The sequence below is a fragment of the Monodon monoceros genome, unplaced genomic scaffold (assembly GCF_005190385.1).
Source record: "Monodon monoceros isolate NGI ecotype Baffin Bay Population unplaced genomic scaffold, NGI_Narwhal_1 Super_Scaffold_5, whole genome shotgun sequence".
NCBI lineage: Eukaryota > Metazoa > Chordata > Mammalia > Artiodactyla > Monodontidae > Monodon > Monodon monoceros.
Window position 1 is genome coordinate 33,538,424 of NW_021703782.1, and position 17,997 is coordinate 33,556,420.

The 17,997-nt window shown below is 54.3% G+C and overlaps 1 protein-coding gene across 1 annotated transcript; it reads left to right on the top strand.

Annotated features, from left to right (window-relative positions):
- Positions 1–7,945: 7,945 nt before the first annotated feature.
- On the top strand, positions 7,946–13,859 carry AQP3 (aquaporin 3 (Gill blood group)). Its single transcript, XM_029203178.1, has 6 exons — positions 7,946–8,103; positions 11,150–11,276; positions 11,637–11,774; positions 12,113–12,231; positions 12,501–12,718; positions 12,805–13,859. Exons 1-6 carry the CDS (start codon positions 7,996–7,998, stop codon positions 12,971–12,973), a joined length of 879 nt encoding a protein of 292 aa, XP_029059011.1. The 5' UTR covers positions 7,946–7,995; the 3' UTR covers positions 12,974–13,859.
- The last annotated feature ends 4,138 nt before the right edge of the window (positions 13,860–17,997 follow it).

Consider the following 17,997-nt stretch of genomic DNA (forward strand, 5'->3'; position numbering starts at 1 on the left):
TAATGGCTTTGTCAGGTGCCAAGTGTGGCAAGGGAAGAGGGCAGATGACTCAGAAGCCCAAGGAGGTACATCCGCCATGCTTTCTGCACTCCCTGCTCCAGCTTGGGGTGCGGGGTGAGGGGAGCACGAAGTCCAGGCTCCAATTTCAATGCTTGCTCCAACCTGTTTTCCTTGGATTTTCTCTGGGAAGTAGGTGAGGAGGCTGGTGTGGTCTAACATGACCTTGGAGGAGAGGGGACATGAGGAGCTGGAACCTCAGGGGAAGAGGATAGGAGCCTAGGAGGAACTCCTGCTGGAGCGAGGGTGTGCAGGGGGATGTGTGTTACAGCGCCGCCACACGTGCGTCTGCCCCTGTGGGCCTCTGCGTTTGCAGGTAGACATGGATGGGGCGGGAGGCTGTGTGTGATGTATGGTGTGATCTGTCTGCTCTGTGTGTGTTGGACTCGGGTGTGTGCACATCTGTATATACTAGTGTGCTTGTGCAGGTTTTTGCCTCCAGCTCTGGGTTGCTGTAAAAGGCAAAATCTGCTCTGTTTTTAAAGAGCAAGTCAGGAGGAAAAGCTCTCAGGAGGCAGGAACTCTGGATTCCTTCCTGTAAATCTAAATGGCTGTAAATAAAGGCTTCCCCTTCTTGGGGCTTCAGTCTCCCCAGTTCTGTCAGACCTCCCAAGCCTCTCTATGTAGTCACATTCAGTGAATTCTCAAAGGGTCCTCTCTTCGGGCTGTGCTATCTGACAACCTCCTCTAAACCAGAATCCTTTTAGCTGAAGACCCTGTTTTCCTCTGCCCAGCTCCTTACTTTGGAGAAAAAAAGCAAGACCCTAAAGCCCAGGGGTCCTTGCAGCAGGTTACATTCAGTGAAATCCTGAGGGCAGCTGCATCCCTGACCTAGTAAGTCAGATTGGGCTAGTCTGAGGCCCACCCCTTCCACCCCAATAAATATGCACCTAACCCCCTCAACATCTGGTACTCGCTTTGTGAGTCACAGATTAATCTAGGTGAGCGATAAAGATAAAGGGGAGGAGAAGCCTGGGGCACGTGAGTCACCCCCACCTTCCTCAGGAAAGGCCAGCCTGCCCATCTCTCTGCTGCAGAGAGAAGGTGGCATCTTGGGCTGCCCTGGGGAACTAAGGGGGACAAGAGTGTTCCAAACCCAGAGGGAGACTCACTTCCCTCTCCCACTTCAGTTTCTGGAAGAGGGATGGAGAGGATAATTTTTCTGGTTTGCAAGAGGCCCAGAGAGGTGTTGGAACTTGTCTAGGGTCACACAGGGAGTTACAGAGAATCTATGTATCCTGGCTGCATGCGTTGCTTCTGAGCCTGGGCTTTCCTGGGGCTAAGGGGTCGGGTGATGAGGAATAAAAGAGTAGAGAGGCCGGAGCTATGGATCTCTCCAGTGAGGCGGGGAGGAGTGAAAAGCCGGGCCCCTCCCCTGTCCTGGGCTGACTGCCAGTCTTGCCCCTTCCCTTCTGCACAAGGCAGCAGAATGAAGCTGTTATTAGACCCAGGGGAGCAAGGTCAAGGATAGGGGTAGCGGGTGGGAGGGTGAGCATTCTGGTCTACCGCAAGCCTATGTCTCTGTTTCCCTGTCTGGGAGCTTTCCTCTGTTCTCCCAGACTAGAAACCTCCACAGAACAGAGCTGGGTTCTCCTAGAGACTGCCGAGGCCAAGGTTGGACCCTGACTGAGGGGTCATTGAGGGGCATTGAGACCCAGCTCCTGTTCCACCTGATGACCAAATGGTTTGGATGAAAAAGATAGATATGATATCCTGGCCTTTCCCCAGTCTCCCTCTCCACTGCCCCAAGGTCTAGAGACGCTCAGGAAGTCATTCCTGAGGTCTGACTGCAGAATCTCCTGCTGCGGGCTGTCCTCTCCTCTCGATCCTTCCCCTGAGACTTCTCTCCCTTAGGGCCAGCAGTGGGTGGCTGCCCTGTAATTAGCACCCAGACTGGGCTTGGATGAGGGGAGAGTATATTGGGGCTCATACATACCCATCACCTTTCTGGAACACCAGATGCAGAACCTTCCACCACCTGTCCTCCCACGGCCACCTTCAGACCGCAGGCCTCTCAGAGAGCAGTTGTCCTGGGCCCCACCCAGATTCAGGTTCCTGTCTACGCAATTCTGCCTACCTTCAACTTCAGCTTCTTGCCGACCTGCCCTGCCCATTGTGCCTCCTAAATCCCAAATCCAAACCCTCTCATCATGTTGTACCAGGTCACTTTGTCTCCAGACTCCTCAACAGATCCCCACCTCCTATCTCTGGCTTTTATAAATACTGAACCCAGATCCACAGCCAAGCCCACACAGGGATACACACAGATATGCACACAGAACCCCAGGGTCGCCCACATGTACACACAGACCTCCATGGGTACACGCATACACAGAGCCAAGAACGCACATGGATACGCACGACATTCATACAGGAGGAAACGTGACTCACTAACGAGGCAGCTTCTGGAATGAACCTTTTCTTCTACATTGACTGTAATACAGTTTTCAAAGCCTGAGACATCCGTAATCTTGTCTGATTCTTACAGGGGCCCTGGGTGTGTGTGTGTTGGGGGGGACTCCACCTGAAACCTGCAGGTGACTGATGAGGAAACTGAAACTGAGGGGCCGGGAAAGGGAGCTGGCGCGGCCACCTGACTGGTCAGTGGCCAAGCGAGGCTTGGAGCTGAGCTTCTGGGTCTACAGGAGGGCTCTGCCCCCATCAGCCCAGCCCCTGTGGCTCTGGGCTCTTCCTCAGCACAGGGCCTAGGCCTCCCGTCCCGTTCCTCTGCCTCCTCTCTGTGACCCTCTGCTGTCCTCAAAGGGTGCTGAGGGCAGCTCAGGGAGACACCAGAAGGTGAGCACAGAGTCCCCAGGATATGGGTCAAAAGGTAGATTTTCTCAAGTTCCAGCTGGACATCTGGCCGGAGGTGCCCCGGGGTGTGGTTTGTGTTCACAGGCTCTCCTCCATCTCGTCTGCCTGGAGACAGTGGGTGACTGTTGGTGCAGCAGGAGGAAATGCTTGCCCACCCCCAAGTCTGGGGACACTCATAAGAGGGTGATTCATCTCTGCCCTCCACTCCCCGTTCCTGTCCAGAGCCAGCCCCCGACTCTCAAGGCCCAGAAATAGGGATAGCGTCCAGCAGTGGCCTAAGAGTGGGGCACCCTCTAGACAGGGTGCTGAAGCATGGAGGGACCTGTGGCTCCCTGGCCTCCCTGCCCTCTTCACGTCTCCTCCATATCCGCATGGCGTTTGAATCCAGCTCAACACTTAACGGGGGGGCTTCCCTGGTGGCGCAGTGGTTAAGAATCCGCCTGCCAATGCAGGGGACATGGGTTCGAACCCTGGTCCGGGAACATCCCACATGCCACGGAGCAACTAAGCCCGTGCGCCATAACTACTGAAGCCTGTGCGCCACAGCTACGGAAGTCTGCGCGCCTAGAGCCCGTGCTCCACAAAAAGAGAAGCCACTGCAGTGAGAAGCCCACGTACTATAACGAAGAGTAGCCCCGCTCGCCGCAACTAGAGGAGGCCCGCGCACAGCAGCAAAGACCCAATGTAGCCAAAAATAATAAATAAATAAAATAAATAAATTTATTAAAAAAAAAAGCACTTAACGGCAAGTGACTTCTCTCCAACTGTTAGTTTTATCTTCTGTGAAAGGGTAAAGTATACACCCACTTCTGGGGGTTGTTTCACAAATGGGAGGAAGTACATTTAAAAAAAAATAAATTTATTTATTTTTATTTTATTTACTTATTTTTTTATATAAATTTATTTATTTATTTTTTGGCTGCCTTGGGTCTTTGTTGCTGTGCGTGGGCTTTTTCCACTTGCAGCGAGCGGGGGCTACTCTTTGTTGTGGTGCGCAGGCTCCTTCTCATTGCGGTAGCTTCTCTTGCTACGGAGCACAGGCTCTAGGCACGCAGGCTTCAGTAGTTGTGGAGCACGGGCTCAGTAGCTGTGGCTTGCAGGCTCTAGAGTGCAGGCTCAGTAGTTGTGGCGCACAGGCTTAGCTGCTCCGCGGCATGTGGGATCTTCCCGGACCAGGGCTCGAACCCGTGTCCCCTGCATTGGCAGGCGGATTCTTAACCACTGTGCCACCAGGGAAGCCCCAGGAAGTACTTTCTAAACTTGAAAAATGTATGTATGTCTGTTTTGGTCAGCCCCTCCCCCATCCCACTCCAATGCTCGGGAAGAGGTTAGGGGTTCAGGGAGGCTGGGGGACTGTAGTATGACTTGTTTTCTATGTCTACACTCTTCTCCACTCCACTTGCTGACAGCAAGGCCCATGTCTCCTCCTATGCTGGTTCAAGCTGCTCTCATACAGGCAAAAAGAGTTTGGGGGACAGGAAATGAAGGGCGTGCCACCCCTACCCCTTACAGGGCCCCAGCCAGTCCCTCTGGTCCAACAGCCTGGCACTTGAGTCTTCAGCCCTTCCCTTGCCTGGGAACCCACTCCCCCAGCTTCTGACCTCAAGGAGTCACGGCCTCCCATGGGGTGGATCGGCTGTCAGTCCCCTTCCTGGGCACAGCCCTCCTGCCCTCAGCCCTCCTGCACAGGTGAGACACAGACCTTGCTCAAGATGTGTTGGGAGGAGATAGGGCCTCGACAAGTGCCTCGTCCTGGAGCTCCCAGGCAGGCAGGCTGGCTTCCAGCCCGTTCTCAGGCTTTCCTTCCCTAAGCACAGGAGGGAGCCCAGATGGCTCTGGGTAAGCCGCGTGACTCAGGGTCAGGGCCTGCCTCACCAACCTCAGGCTCTTCCTGTGAAGCCGAGCTTCCTTCTATCTTTTGCTCCTGGGGGCGCCATTCACACTGACTACAATGAGAATGAGCCCCCTCACCCCAACACCTGCATCCAGTTGTGCAATGAGGTCCTGCTTCAGCCCCCCAGACTCTGGCCAGCCAGCCCAGCGCTTCTGGACAAGCATCCTCGGGCCCTGACCCCTCTTATTCCCAGATGACCCGAGGTGGGCTGACAGGAATAAGGGACCCTTGGAAAGCATAGCATCCTTCCCCCTCCTCCAGGCAGGGTCCTCTCAGGCCCACTAAGAAGCATGAAGCCCTACCCATACCTCCTCAGCTCCAACCCTAACCCATCCCAATATGCATGGTGTGTACATGTATGAACATGTGTGTACACCCTAGTTACAGAGAAGAACCAGTTTGGTGGGAGTATATGGGGTCATGGTCTTGAAGGTTGGACCTTGATTTGGAGTGAGGGGGCATTGGGAACTGGCTCTCGTTCCCCTTGCCAAGCCATGTGCCTCAGCATGGCGCTGCATCCACTGGGGAAGTGGGAGGTGGCAAAGATGCTCTATGGTGAGCTGCAGCCCCAGGATTATAGGTGAGCATGTACACGCATGTGCACATGTGTGAGTACATGTAAGTGCACATGTGTAAATAGATGCTACTTGCAAGATACACAGATCCACAGTTATGTGTGTGACCTGCTCCCTCAGGGTGCAGCCCATGTGAACACCTATGTGAACTGAGTGCAAACACATGTGTATATGGGGCCGGGGGGGAGGTGTGTGCTCTGCCTGCTGATGGTGGAGCTGCCCTTGTTTTTCTCCGGTTTCCAGACCAGGCTCGGCTGCTGGCAGGCCCAGGACCGGCAGGAGTGAGGATGAGGTTCTGTGGGCGGGGGCTCCCTACTTTCTTTCAGTGTTGAGGAACCACTTTGCCACTTCCTGCCCTGTGCAGCCCTACCTGGGGCTGTGAGGGGCTGAGAAGCATACCAGGGAGTGGGGAGAAGAGAGTGAAGCCTTGTGGGGAGCTTTCCCCCCTTCCCACAGTCTGGTCTCTGGCACCGGGAGTCTAGGGTTTTGTCCTGAGTCACAGATGGGCAGTGGGGCCTCCGGCAGGCACTCAGTAATGGCTCCCTGATTCACTCTGGGCCCTCCCAGCCCGTGGGGTTCAGGGGGTACAGTGCTTCTTCCTGGGCCAAGGGTCATGGGGGACCTCTTGTGTGGGGATTACATATATATGTGAGCCTATGGCTAGGCTCTCATGGGCAATGGGATCCCGGGAGCATGTGAACAAAGCTCAGGGTCTATAGGCAAGTATGGCTGCCAGCCTTGGGGATAGTGTGTGTGCTGCACACCTGCATGTGCACCTGTGAATCTACCTATGTGTGTTGCCAAACGCTATCTATTTGGGCATGAGTCGCCTCTGGAGCCCTCATTTTTGACAGACATTCCTCAAGGGACAAGTCCCCTGGGCCCTTAGCCCACCTGGATTAAGTCCCCTTGGAAAATGTGCTCTTCCCTGGCAAAGCTGCCTTTAGAGACTGGGGTGAGGGCATATTTGCTCCCAGTCCTGTGGGAGTAAGGCCCAGGCTACCAGACCTCAGTTTCCCTATTATCAGATGCAGCATAGGGAACAGGGTTGCCCCATGCCTCCCCTGAGATGGGACTGACACACCCTCAGTTCAGCCAGCTCAATCTCTTAAAGGGACAGACTTGCCCCTGGCCAGGGATCAGCCAGAGTGGGAGAGGCGAGGGTTAAAAGCAGCTGGAACTCGGGACTTCCCCGGTGGTCCAGGGGTTAAGACTCTGCCCTCCCAATGCAGGGGGACCGGGGTTTGATCCCTGGTCAGGGAACTAGATCTGAGTGTGCAGCCAAATAAATAAATAAATAAATAAATAAATATTAAAAACCAAAAAACAAACCAGCTGGAACTCACCTTGCCGGCAAGCATGTGGCCTATGGCATGTCAGGACAACTGCAGCTCAGCCTCTGGAGCCATGTGCAAGATGCACGCAGGTACACGTGTGACAGCTCTGTTAACCCAGCCATGTTCAACAGGCATGAGCAAAGCCATGAAAAATGCCCAGAAAGGCGGGCTTCCCTGGTGGCGCAGTGGTTGAGAGTCCGCCTGCCAATGCAGGGGACGCGGGTTCGTGCCCCGGTCTGGGAGGATCCCACATGCCGCGGAGCAGCTGGGCCCGTGAGCCATGGCCGCTGAGCCTGCGTGTCCGGAGCCTGTGCTCCGCGGCGGGAGGGGCCACAGCAGTGAGAGGCCCACATACCGCCAAAAAAAAAAAAAAAAAGCCCAGAAACTGTGATCAGGCACATAGGACAGATGTCATGTGTGGACACAGCTGAGAATGGAGCAGGTCAAGACATGCAACATGTGACATGTACTAACTGTGCAAGAAGCAAAGGCTGGTGTACTCTGGCTGGAACTCAGCACCTGTGTTCCTGAGTCCACCTGGGTCTGGACTCTGAGAGGGTCTCTTCTCCCTTGGGGCCCACAGCCTCCTCCCTCCAGGCCTCTGACTGAGGACACGCCAGGTCCAGCCATCGTGTAGAGCTGGGGCTAGTTCCTTTCCTTTCTCTCTTTAAAAAAAAAAAAAATTCTTTTTTTATTAGCTGATTTTTACTGGAGTACAGTTGCTTTACAATGCTGTATTAGCTTGTACTGCACAGCAAAATGAATCAGCCATACTTATACATATATCCCCTCCCTTTTGGGTTTCCCTCCCATGTAGGACACCACAGTGAATTAAGCAGAGTTCCTTTCCTTTCTGACATGTCTCCTCTCCCCTCCACCGTGGTGAGGATGGCAGCGAGGCTCACTGCGAGTGGCCCAAGGAGGTGTTTTTGGCGGCTCCTTTTCCCCCCTGAGCCCCTGTCCTGCACGTGACTACACCCCACCATCGGCTCTCAGACTCCACAATCCCGCAGTCTGGTCTCAGCCCCCACACACCTCCTCCCCGGGCCAACACCAGCCCTAAAGCCTCCTCACACCACACACCCCTACCTTCCTTATCAGCGTCCCCCCAACCCAGCGTCCCTTCCAGCCTCCCTAGGCGAGCAGTGCGGGGTGGCCGCCCACTCCTGAGGCCGGCACCCGGCTCGGAAGGCGGCGGTGCCGGCGGGCGGGGCGCTGCCTCTGGCTCCTATAAAGGGCGCCACTCGGCGCTGACGGCCACTGCTGCTGCGTCCGCCGCCCGCCCGCCCGCCCGACAGCACCGCCGCCTGCCCCAGCCATGGGTCGACAGAAGGAGCTGGTGTCCCGCTGCGGGGAGATGCTCCACATCCGCTACCAGCTGCTTCGCCAGGCGCTGGCTGAGTGCCTGGGGACCCTCATCCTCGTGGTGAGTGGAGGGAGAAGCCTCTCTCCAGCCCCACACTCCCCAGTCCCTCTGTTCACCGGATGGTCTGTGTTTTTTAAGACAGCCTTGACCCCTCTCCCAGCTCTGATCCCTCGCCCCCAACTTGACCCCTTCCGGAGCACTCTTCGCCCATAGCGTTAACCCCCTCAGTGACTGACAGTTTCGACTCTTGCCAGAATGACAGCTGTTATGCCCCGGTGACAGCTCTGATCCTTTACCCTCTCACCAGTGACCCAGCCCACAGGTTGGGGACAGCAGTCACCTCTGCAGTCTGGGACCTCCAGCCCTTTCTGGCTTCCACAGCTCCCCAGGTTCCTAGAGTCCCAGCCCTGGGAGGCAGTGGAGGCAGTGGCAAATGGGTCTCTCTTGGGTTATTTGGGTCTTGGATGCCTGGCCCCTAATGAATAATTAAGCCTCAGAAGAAAGTCCAAAAGTTGCCCTGCCATAAGGACAGTTTGCCACAGGTGGGGGCAGAGGGCGGGGGCTACACAGCAAACAGCAAGCGGGAAGGAGGGAGGATCCTGAAGAGAGGAGGCTGTGGAAGGCAGCTGTGCCCCAGGCACAAAGGATGTGGTGTCACTAAAATTCCTCCCCTAGTGCTGAGCAACTCCCAGACAGATGCTGTCAGCTTCCATGCAGAAGCACTCTGACTTACTCCCCGGGGCCTGAGTTACTGTACAGGTTCTCTGAGGGGGACGCTTCCCTGCCTGGGTTACTCCCTAGTCCCAGTTATGCCCTGGTTATGCCAGTTTGGGTCTGGGTTGTTCCTGGGTGACTCTGCACTTTTGGGTCTGACAGACACACCAGTTATGGGCTCCATTTCCTGTCCCAGTTACTCTCAGATTTTCGGCCACTCTTGTGGTTACACCTGTTTCCCTCTGGGTTACGTCTGGGTTCATTTGCTCTGTTGCAGGGGATGGGGTACTCCGTGTCCCACTTCCAACCCTAGGTGACATAGACCAGGCGGCCCCCTGTGAACTAGCAAGATTAACTAGGGGCAAGTAGGGCTGGATGGCCCACCCTAAACGGGTGGTGGTGGTGGAGCAGATTCTATAGGGAGAGAAAAGCTGGACTCACCTCTGGCTTCCAGGAACAAGAAGGGGGGAAGCCAGGTGGGGCACTTTATCCATACCCCCTCCGCAGACTAGTAGACGTCCCAGTCATCTGCCTCTCTTCTCTCCCAGTGCCAAGTGCCAAGAAGGGAATAGGGGCAGACGTTTGTTTTCCTCCTGCCCCCGAGCCGTGTGTCCCCCCGTCCCTGTCTGATTTTTAGTCCAGCCCCCTGTTTGAGAGCAGCCAGGACAGAGCAAGTTGTCTTCCCTTCACAGAGGGGCCTCCCTATCTCCTCCCTAGTCTCAGTTTGCCTTCCCCCAAAGGAGAAGTCAGGCCTCCCACTGAGCCCCAGGATCATTTGGCTTCTCCCTGACCACAGAAGGAGGGTGTTATGTCTTTGAAGGCGTTCAGGCTCAGGTGGCTGAGAGGCATTTTGTGTCAGTGCCTGGAGAGGAGAGGCTAGGCCCGGGAGACGCCCAAGTGGTCGGTGAGGGCTTACCTGCATACCTCTGTGGGTTGGGGACCGAGAGCCTGCAGTGGCAGAAGCAAGGCTGGCTTTCGGGCGAGGGAAGCCCCTTTCTCTGAGGCTCCTAGTAAGGTGAGGAGAGGGAGAGTGAGCCTGGAGGAAGAGGAAGAAGAGTCTCAAGGTGGTGGAACTGGCTCTGACAGCTTCTCCCTCCAAGGCCTCCTGGGATGGAGCCAGGTTTGGGCCTCAGGCAGGCAAGGAGCTGAGGCCAGGGCCGGCCAAGCTGGGCAGGGTGCCACAGACCCTCATGTGCCTGTTCCAACACACATACATACTTACACTCTCTGACCTTTGCTCTCACTTGCCTGCACACCTTTGCCCTGCATCACTGCTGCTGGCTTCCCCACCATCTCTTGGTCTTCGTGAAGGATGATAATCAAAATGCTTAACCACCCAGTACAGCAGGACACTGACCCTTTAGAAGTGACGAGGGCCCTTAGCACAGGTTTTGGAAAATTTCTGCTGGATAGGCATAAAGACTTTAGTTATGGAGAGGTGGGAGAGGAGAGCTGGGGCAGGGCTGGAGCAGCTTCGGGGGACACTTTGGGGGCTCAGGGCAATGGCTCTTTACAGAGGGGCTAGTACAGAAACATTTTTACATTTGAACAAGGGGAACGGACAAATAGCACATTCTGTACTTGCAGGACATCAGGGATTTTAGTCCTCTTGAATACACACCGCCCCCCCCCCCAATTTCCAGCAGAAAGCTTAGAACTAATCTCCCCACTTCCACTGCTCTGGGGGTCCTGGACTATGGCTAGTGAGACTAGACAGATCGCTGTCTTTGGGACCTCCAAATCTGAGTGGGGAACCTGGACCTCTGAGGGCAGGGAGGTCAGGGCAAGTGGAGAGAGGAGGCTCTGGGTCAGGAACAGGTCAAGGAGGCTGAAGATCCTGAGAGGGAGAGCAGGAAGAGGCAGGAGCTCTGACACCCCAGATTCAGGAGAAGTGGACTCAAACTAACTTCTGGCTTCCTCCCTTTCTTTGTGCCCTCTCCCCCTCAGCTCTTCTTTGGGGCAGAGAGGGAGGCAATTGCAGGTAGGGGATGAGTGAGAGCCTTCCCATCCCTATGGGCCAGGCCTGAAGGGCTGGGGGAGGAACTGCTCAGGTGAGAGTGTCCCCTTCCACCCACTCCTACTGAGAGTCAAGAAAAATCAGTAGAGATGGTTCAGCCATCTTCTGGGCTCGAGGTTGCAAACTTTGCTTCCAGTCCCTTCCATAGGACCCTGTTATTAGTAGAGTTGGGACATTGGGGCTAAGAGGCCATGTCTGCTTCTTCTGCGGGTTATAACGGCAGCAGGAGGAGGAGGGGTTCGATTCCAGGAAAGGGCTTCTCGCCCTCCCGTCCTCCCCATGAAGGCAGGGGGAGGTTGTTGGCTTCATCCCTGCCCTCTGGAGTGAGACTCACTGGTCCTCACCCTCCCTGCTTTGTTCTGTTTCCTGACACAGCTGTTTGGCTGTGGCTCTGTGGCCCAGGTCGTGCTCAGCCGGGGCACCCACGGTGGTTTCCTCACCATCAACCTGGCCTTTGGCTTCGCCGTCACCCTAGGCATCCTTATCGCTGGCCAGGTCTCTGGTAAGGCCTTACCCCACCCTCAGCCATCACCCCTCCACAGCATTCCCACAAGGTGTCCCGCTGGAGAATAGGGTGGGAGTGGAAGTCATCTCAGAACAGGGCATAGCCAGGGCTTAGCTTTGGGTCCTTGGAAGAGAAGAGTGGTGAAGGAACTTGATACTTGGAAATTTTGACTCTGACCTTGGGATCAGAGATTAGTCGAGTCGGTCTGTTACATAGTCCAACACACCATTCTGTACAAGAAACCCTTCTCTGCATCCCTGCTCACCAGGCCCGAGAGGGGGAGTATGGGGTGGGGGAATCCTGGCCTCCCCACTGTGGCAGGCAGGGGCTAATAGGTTCCATCTCCCCTCTGCCCAGGGGCCCACCTGAACCCTGCCGTGACCTTTGCTATGTGCTTCCTGGCGCGTGAGCCCTGGATCAAGCTGCCCGTCTACGCCATGGCTCAGACTCTGGGAGCCTTCCTGGGTGCCGGGATCGTTTTTGGGCTGTATTATGGTGAGGCTTCCCACCCTGCCTTCCTCCACTACCCCCTCCCTCTGCTTGGGACCTGCTGGCACCAGGCCTTTCGATGACAGATGGCTGGGGCCTGCCCAGGCCCCGGGCTTATGACTCATTCACGCACAGGCCCCAGGTGGGGGTCATGAGGGGAAAGAAATGAGTCGGGCAACAATGGAGTCAGGCCCTCCACCCCTCCACCTTCCCACCCCCGACTCCAGGGTAATAAAGCAGCGATCACACTCACCTGTGACCCCTGGGAGGGTGGGCCCAGCCTGAGAGGGGAGATGGGGCTCAGGCCTCTGCCCTCATCCACTTGATATCTAATCTGTGACCAGATGCAATCTGGGCCTTCGCCAACAACCAGCTTATAGTTTCGGGCCCCAATGGCACAGCCGGCATCTTTGCCACCTACCCCTCTGGACATTTGGACATGGTCAATGGCTTCTTCGACCAGGTACGGGCTGGGGGTGAGTGAGGGGAACTCGGGGAGGAGGACCAGGCTGCCTTGGGTTGCTCATGGGCTGGCTGGGGGACAGGACTCCTCGTCTAGAGCAGATTCCTAGGAATCTGCAAAGTTAACCAGCAAAAGTCTTAGTACCACTGCTCTGGAGAGCAGAGCACGGGAGATGCCAAGACTCTGAGAGTGGAGGGAGGCTGGAAGGTGGAAGGAGGGGCCGGAAGGTGGACGGGGGCTCTTCTCACCCTGTTCTCCCCACTCCCCAGTTCATTGGCACAGCCTCCCTCATCGTGTGTGTGCTGGCCATTGTGGACCCCTACAATAACCCTGTCCCGCGTGGCCTGGAGGCCTTCACTGTGGGCCTGGTGGTCCTGGTCATCGGCACGTCCATGGGCTTCAACTCTGGCTACGCCGTCAACCCCGCCCGGGACTTCGGCCCTCGCCTTTTCACAGCCATTGCCGGCTGGGGCTCGGAAGTCTTCACGTGAGTGCAGTCCCCGCCAGCGTGCGCCAGCCCGTCTCCCCTCTGCCCTGCCCCACGCGTCCCTGACCACATCTGTCTGCCCCCAGGACCGGCCGCCACTGGTGGTGGGTGCCCATCATCTCCCCACTCCTGGGTTCCATCGCGGGTGTCCTCGTGTATCAGCTCATGATCGGCTGCCACCTGGAACCACCTCCACCCTCCACCGATGAGGAGAATGTGAAGCTGTCCCACGTGAAGCACAAGGGGCAGATGTGAATGGGCAGGGGCCTCCCCCCCAACCCCTCTCATGAGCATCCTTTGACTGTGCAGGGGTTGCTTCCTAGAAGCCCTCTTCACGACACCCCTCCCAGGCTAAGAAGCTCCTTGTCTACCACCACCCCTCTAGAAAGCCCCCTTCAGGATTTTCCATCCTGAAGGAAATAGGATCCAATAGGACCGCTGGCCACTGTCTGTAAGCTGGTGGCACAGGGAGTGGGGCCAATCTAGTCCTTTGTGTCCCAAAGAGAGAGAATGGGCAGCAGATGTGTGCATGTGCGTGTGTGTGGTTTTCCAGGTATTCAGGGCAAAGGACCAAGTGGAAAGGATTCTATCTGTGGGCGTGTGGGGGAGGCCCGGAGGGAGGGAGGGTGTTGTGTCTGTCTATGAGTGAGGAAAGCACCAGGGATCTGCATGTTTCAGGGGCTCTGTGTGGAGGAGAGTCCACGTACATGTGTTTCTTAGTATGTGTGTGTCTGCTGTTTTTTCTACATAGGGGGCTTCTATAGGCTTTGGGGGAGGTAGGGTGGGAATATGAGTAGGGCTAGGAGGAGGGGACCACAGCCCAGATGAGGAGCTCTAGCTATTCATACATAAGTAAGAGCAGAGTGATGTGTTTCTGCCGCGATGGAGGCATGAGGTGGGTGGGGTGAAGTCCAGGTCATAAGTTTCACGTTTGCTCTTTAAAAAAAGAAAAAAAAAGTGTATATATATATATGTGTGTGTGTGTGTGTGTGTGTGTATATATATATAAAAGATATTACAGTTTTAGGGATGGGGGTTGGGAGACTCTAAATAGGCTCTTCATTCCTTTTTTTTTTTTTCACTCCTTTAATCCTCAACTCATGTACTCTTTTGCCTTTTATAAAAAAAATAATAAAATATATGCCAATTGTGTAAATATCTCTCTGCTCGCTCTGCTGTTTTTATGGCACCAGCTAAAGAGCTTCGGTGAGTTTGGCCACAGATAGCCAGGGCACCCTCAGGGTAATACTCAAACCTGCCCTAGGGGCAGGGGTCAGTCACACAGACAGGTCAGAGAGCTCCTTCAGCTCAGCTTGAACTCGGAGTCCCACACTCTCCCCCAAGTTTCCATCTTCCTGGGATCCCCCAGTACAATGAATCACATCTTCCCAAACCCTGCACCCACCTACTACCCCAGGAAGGCAGGCTGAAGCCTGGCTTAGGGAAGAACTTTCTCCCAGGCAGAGCTGCCCAAAGGAGAGGACTGCTACCCAAGAAATAGTGAGCTCCCTGTTGTTGGAAGAGACCAATCAGACCGGGAACCTGTTATTGCCTTCTACACCTCGCAGCTGTTTGGGCTCTATCACCTTCAACTAGACCTTGGCCACAGCCCCCTGAGCAGCCTCTCTGACTCCAGTTTGCTCCAGTCAGTCCGCACAGCAACCAGAGGGATCTTTCTGAAAACCCCCGCTGAAAGTGGGCCTCTTTCTACTGCTACCCAGTGACAATTCAAATCCCTCCATCCTGCAGTCAGGCCCTCCAGGACCTGGCCCTGGTCCCTACACCTCCCCTCACGATGCTCCATCCACCCCAGACTACTTTGTGTGCTCCTGTGCCTTCCGACCTCACTGCCCACTCACTAAAATCCTCCTGATCTTCTCCATCACCTCCTCCAGGAAGTCATCCCTGCCTTACCCATTCTTTCACCATCTCTACAGTCAGTTGTCTGAACCCAGAGACCACAGCTGCATTCATTCGTGCCTCCTGTGCTTCAGTTCTTCAGTCTGAGGCACCCCTGTGTCCTGTAAGGCTGGGATCTGGGATTGGACTAACTCTGGTGCCCTGACTGAAGCCTGGGAAGCTCTGCTGGGAGATCACGTGCCCTTTCCCACCTCCTGCTCCTTCCTTACCGAATCCTCCTCAACTTTCACTGGGAATAAAAAGGGAAGGCGGCCCCAACCCAAGCTCTCCTGCAGAGTTAACTACGTTGGGATGTCTGGGTCTGGAGGAGAACTGTGGTTTTTAGAGGATAAGCCAACTCTTGCTCCCCAGCCACTTCACAGATAAGGAGACCATGGCCCAGAGTGGGTGGGTCGCACAGCCTGGACTCTGGGCAGGTGGGGCTGGGGGAAGGCAATTCCATCTCAGGTCTCTACCCACTCGTCCCCAGCTCCCAGGAGGCGTGTCTGGAATGTTGAAGGGACCTGAGCCAGAGGGAGTGTCCCCTTCTCAGGCCCTGGGGGGAGAAAGGGCAAACCAAGGGAGGAGAATGTGTGCTTCAGAGTTTCACTGCAGCCACACCTGTCCCGCTTTGGGTACCCTCACTCTGCTATCCTCCCCAGCATGCCCCATGCCCTTTGTCTTCTCTTACTCTCAACTCCTGCAGTTGACCCTGACCAGGGGGTGGTGGGAGGGCTTCTGGCCCAATGGTGAACAAGTAGTCAGACCTGGATTCCAAGCCCAGCTTGGCCTCTCTCTAGCTGTGTGATACTGGGGTGGTCATTTTCTTTCCCTGAACCTCAGTTTCCTCATCTGTGAATAGGGAGACATTGAGAGGAGGAGGTAATGGAAGATAATAGTCAATAAATGTCAAAAAAATGATTTTTTCCTGCAGAACAGGGGGGATGGTGATTGGTGGAGAGATCTGAAGGCTGTTTTTTAAAGGTCATTGAATTTAATATCCACTTCCGCCTCAGATTCCGTCCACGAATCTGAAGTTCCTGAGGGGGGGAGGGAGAACAGGGTGATGGCTTACCGTGCCCTAACTTGAGGAGGGTTTTGGGAGGAATAGAAGGGAGACACAAGAGGGGGCCACCACGGGTGTAGAGAGAAGAGGAGCATGCAGCCTAGGGAACACGCTGGATGGAAGGTCAGACCGAGTGAGGAAGAGGAAGGCCTGGCCGCCCAGTGACAGAAGCCAAGTAGCAGCATGACCCCTGGGGGCAGGAGCGAAGCTTCCCACCTCCCCTACTCCCTTCTAAGATATGCCTCCTACCAGCAGTTCTGTCTGATAGCAAGTTCTAGAAAGAAACCTCTTCATCTCTTTCAGGAAAGTAACTTAATCCATTTGCCAGGGTGGACTTGAGAGAGAATCAAGATCCCACGTCTCATCTCTGTCCCTTCTTCCTGAGCTAGTCCTCTCCACAGCCATCTTTGGAGGAGCTCATGGTTCCTTAAAGCTCTGACTTGCTGGCATTGAAATCCACCTCCCTGAAACCTGAGCTGGGTTTCCGTTTCCTTGTGTGCCTGCTTGTGTGTGCGCACACGCAGCTGTGCACCTCTCAGTGCTGCTGGGTGTACCTATCTTTCTCTCAGTCTGTCTGGTATGGCTCTGGGTCTGTGCCCCTGGCTGACCATGTCTCTGTCTCTTTCTGTGTCTCTGTCCCTGCCTGACTCTTTGTGTCTGGGTCTTTCTATGTGTACTTCTAAGTGAACATGTCATGTGCCTAAGAGAGTCTGAGTGACCAGTCCCACTCATCTTACCCCAGGGCATACCTCCTCCTTAATTCCTAGTAATGAGCTCCCTCCTTCTTGCTAACTCTTCCCCCTTGATTTTGTTTGTCTAAAAGCCTGGGTGTGGCCCCCCCAGGCTTGGGGAAGCATGGGTGGGGTAGAATTGGGTGGGGTGGGAAGGGGAGAGGAGGGACTACTCCACCCTGAACAGAGACCCCAGAGGCCAGAGACGCCCTTGGTCCCCCACAGGAGGGTCTGTGCAGGTACTGGCCTCCTCATTGGGAGGAGGGAGCCTGTCCTGAGGTGGGGACACTGAGTTGTGCACCTGGGAATGCTGGCAGTGCAAAGGAAGGAGAAAGTCAGGTGGGGAGCCTCCACCTGCAACTTTACCGAATTCATCAATTCATTCATCAATGAATTTGGTAAAGCTGCAGGGTACAAAATTAATATACAGAAACCTGTTGCATTTCTATAGACTAACAATGAACTAACAGAAAGAGAAACTAAGGGAACAATCCTATTTACCATCGCATCAAAAAGAATAAGATACCTAGGAAAAAGCATACCTAAGGAGGGAAAAGACCTGTACTTGGAAAACTATAAGACACTGATGAAAGAAATTGGAGACAGCACAAACAGATAGAAAACTATACTATGTTCTTGGACTGGAAGAATTAATATTGTTAAAATGGCTATACTACCTGAGGCCATCTACAGATTCAATGCAATCCTTATCAAAATAGCAAGGATATTTTTCACAGAACTAGAACAAATAATCTTAAAATTTGTATGGACCCTAAGTAGCCAAAACAATCTTGAGAAAGAAGAACAGAGCTGGAGGAATGACGTCCCACCTGACTTTCAGACTATACTACAGTAATCAAAACACTATGGTACTGGCACAAAAACAGACACATAGATCGATGGAACAGAATAGAGAGCCCAGAAATAAACTCATGCACTTTTTGTCAATTAATCTATGACAAAGGAGGCAAGAATATACAATGGAGAAAAGACAGTCTCTTCAATAAGTGGTGCTGGGAAAACTGGACAACTACATGTAAACTAATGAAATTAGAACACTCTCTAACACTATATACAAAAATAAACTAAAAATGGATTAAAGACCTAAATGTAAGACCAGAGACCATGGGCTTCCCTGGTGGCGCAGTGGCCAAGAGTCCACCTGCCAATGCAGGGGACATGGGTTCAAGCCCTGGTCCGGGAAGATCCCACATGCCACAGAGCAGCTAAGCCTGTGAGCCACAACTACTGAGCTCACATGCCACAACTACTGAAGCCCACGCACCTAGAGCCCATGCTCCGCAATAAGAGAAGCCACTGCAATGAGAAGCCTGAGCACTGCAATGAAGAGTAGCCCCCGCTCGCCACAACTAGAGAAAGCCCAGCAACAAAGCAACGAAGCAACGAAGATCCAACACAGCCAAAAAAAAAAAAAAGGCCAGAGACAGTAAAACTCCTAGAGGAATACAGGCAGAACACTCTTTGACATAAATAGTAGCAATATTTTTTTTTGGATCAGTCTCCTAAAGCAAAGGAAATAAAACAAAAATGAGCAAATGGGACCTAATTAAACTTAAAAGCTT

Bases quoted from the DNA above. Each gene is read 5' to 3' on its own strand.
- AQP3 (XM_029203178.1), top strand. From the start codon at position 7,996: ATGGGTCGACAGAAGGAGCTGGTGTCCCGCTGCGGGGAGATGCTCCAC. The intron at 8,104-11,149 runs GTGAGTGGAGGG...TTCCTGACACAG, and splicing joins TGGGGACCCTCATCCTCGTG to CTGTTTGGCTGTGGCTCTGT. The intron at 12,232-12,500 runs GTACGGGCTGGG...CCCACTCCCCAG, and splicing joins TCAATGGCTTCTTCGACCAG to TTCATTGGCACAGCCTCCCT.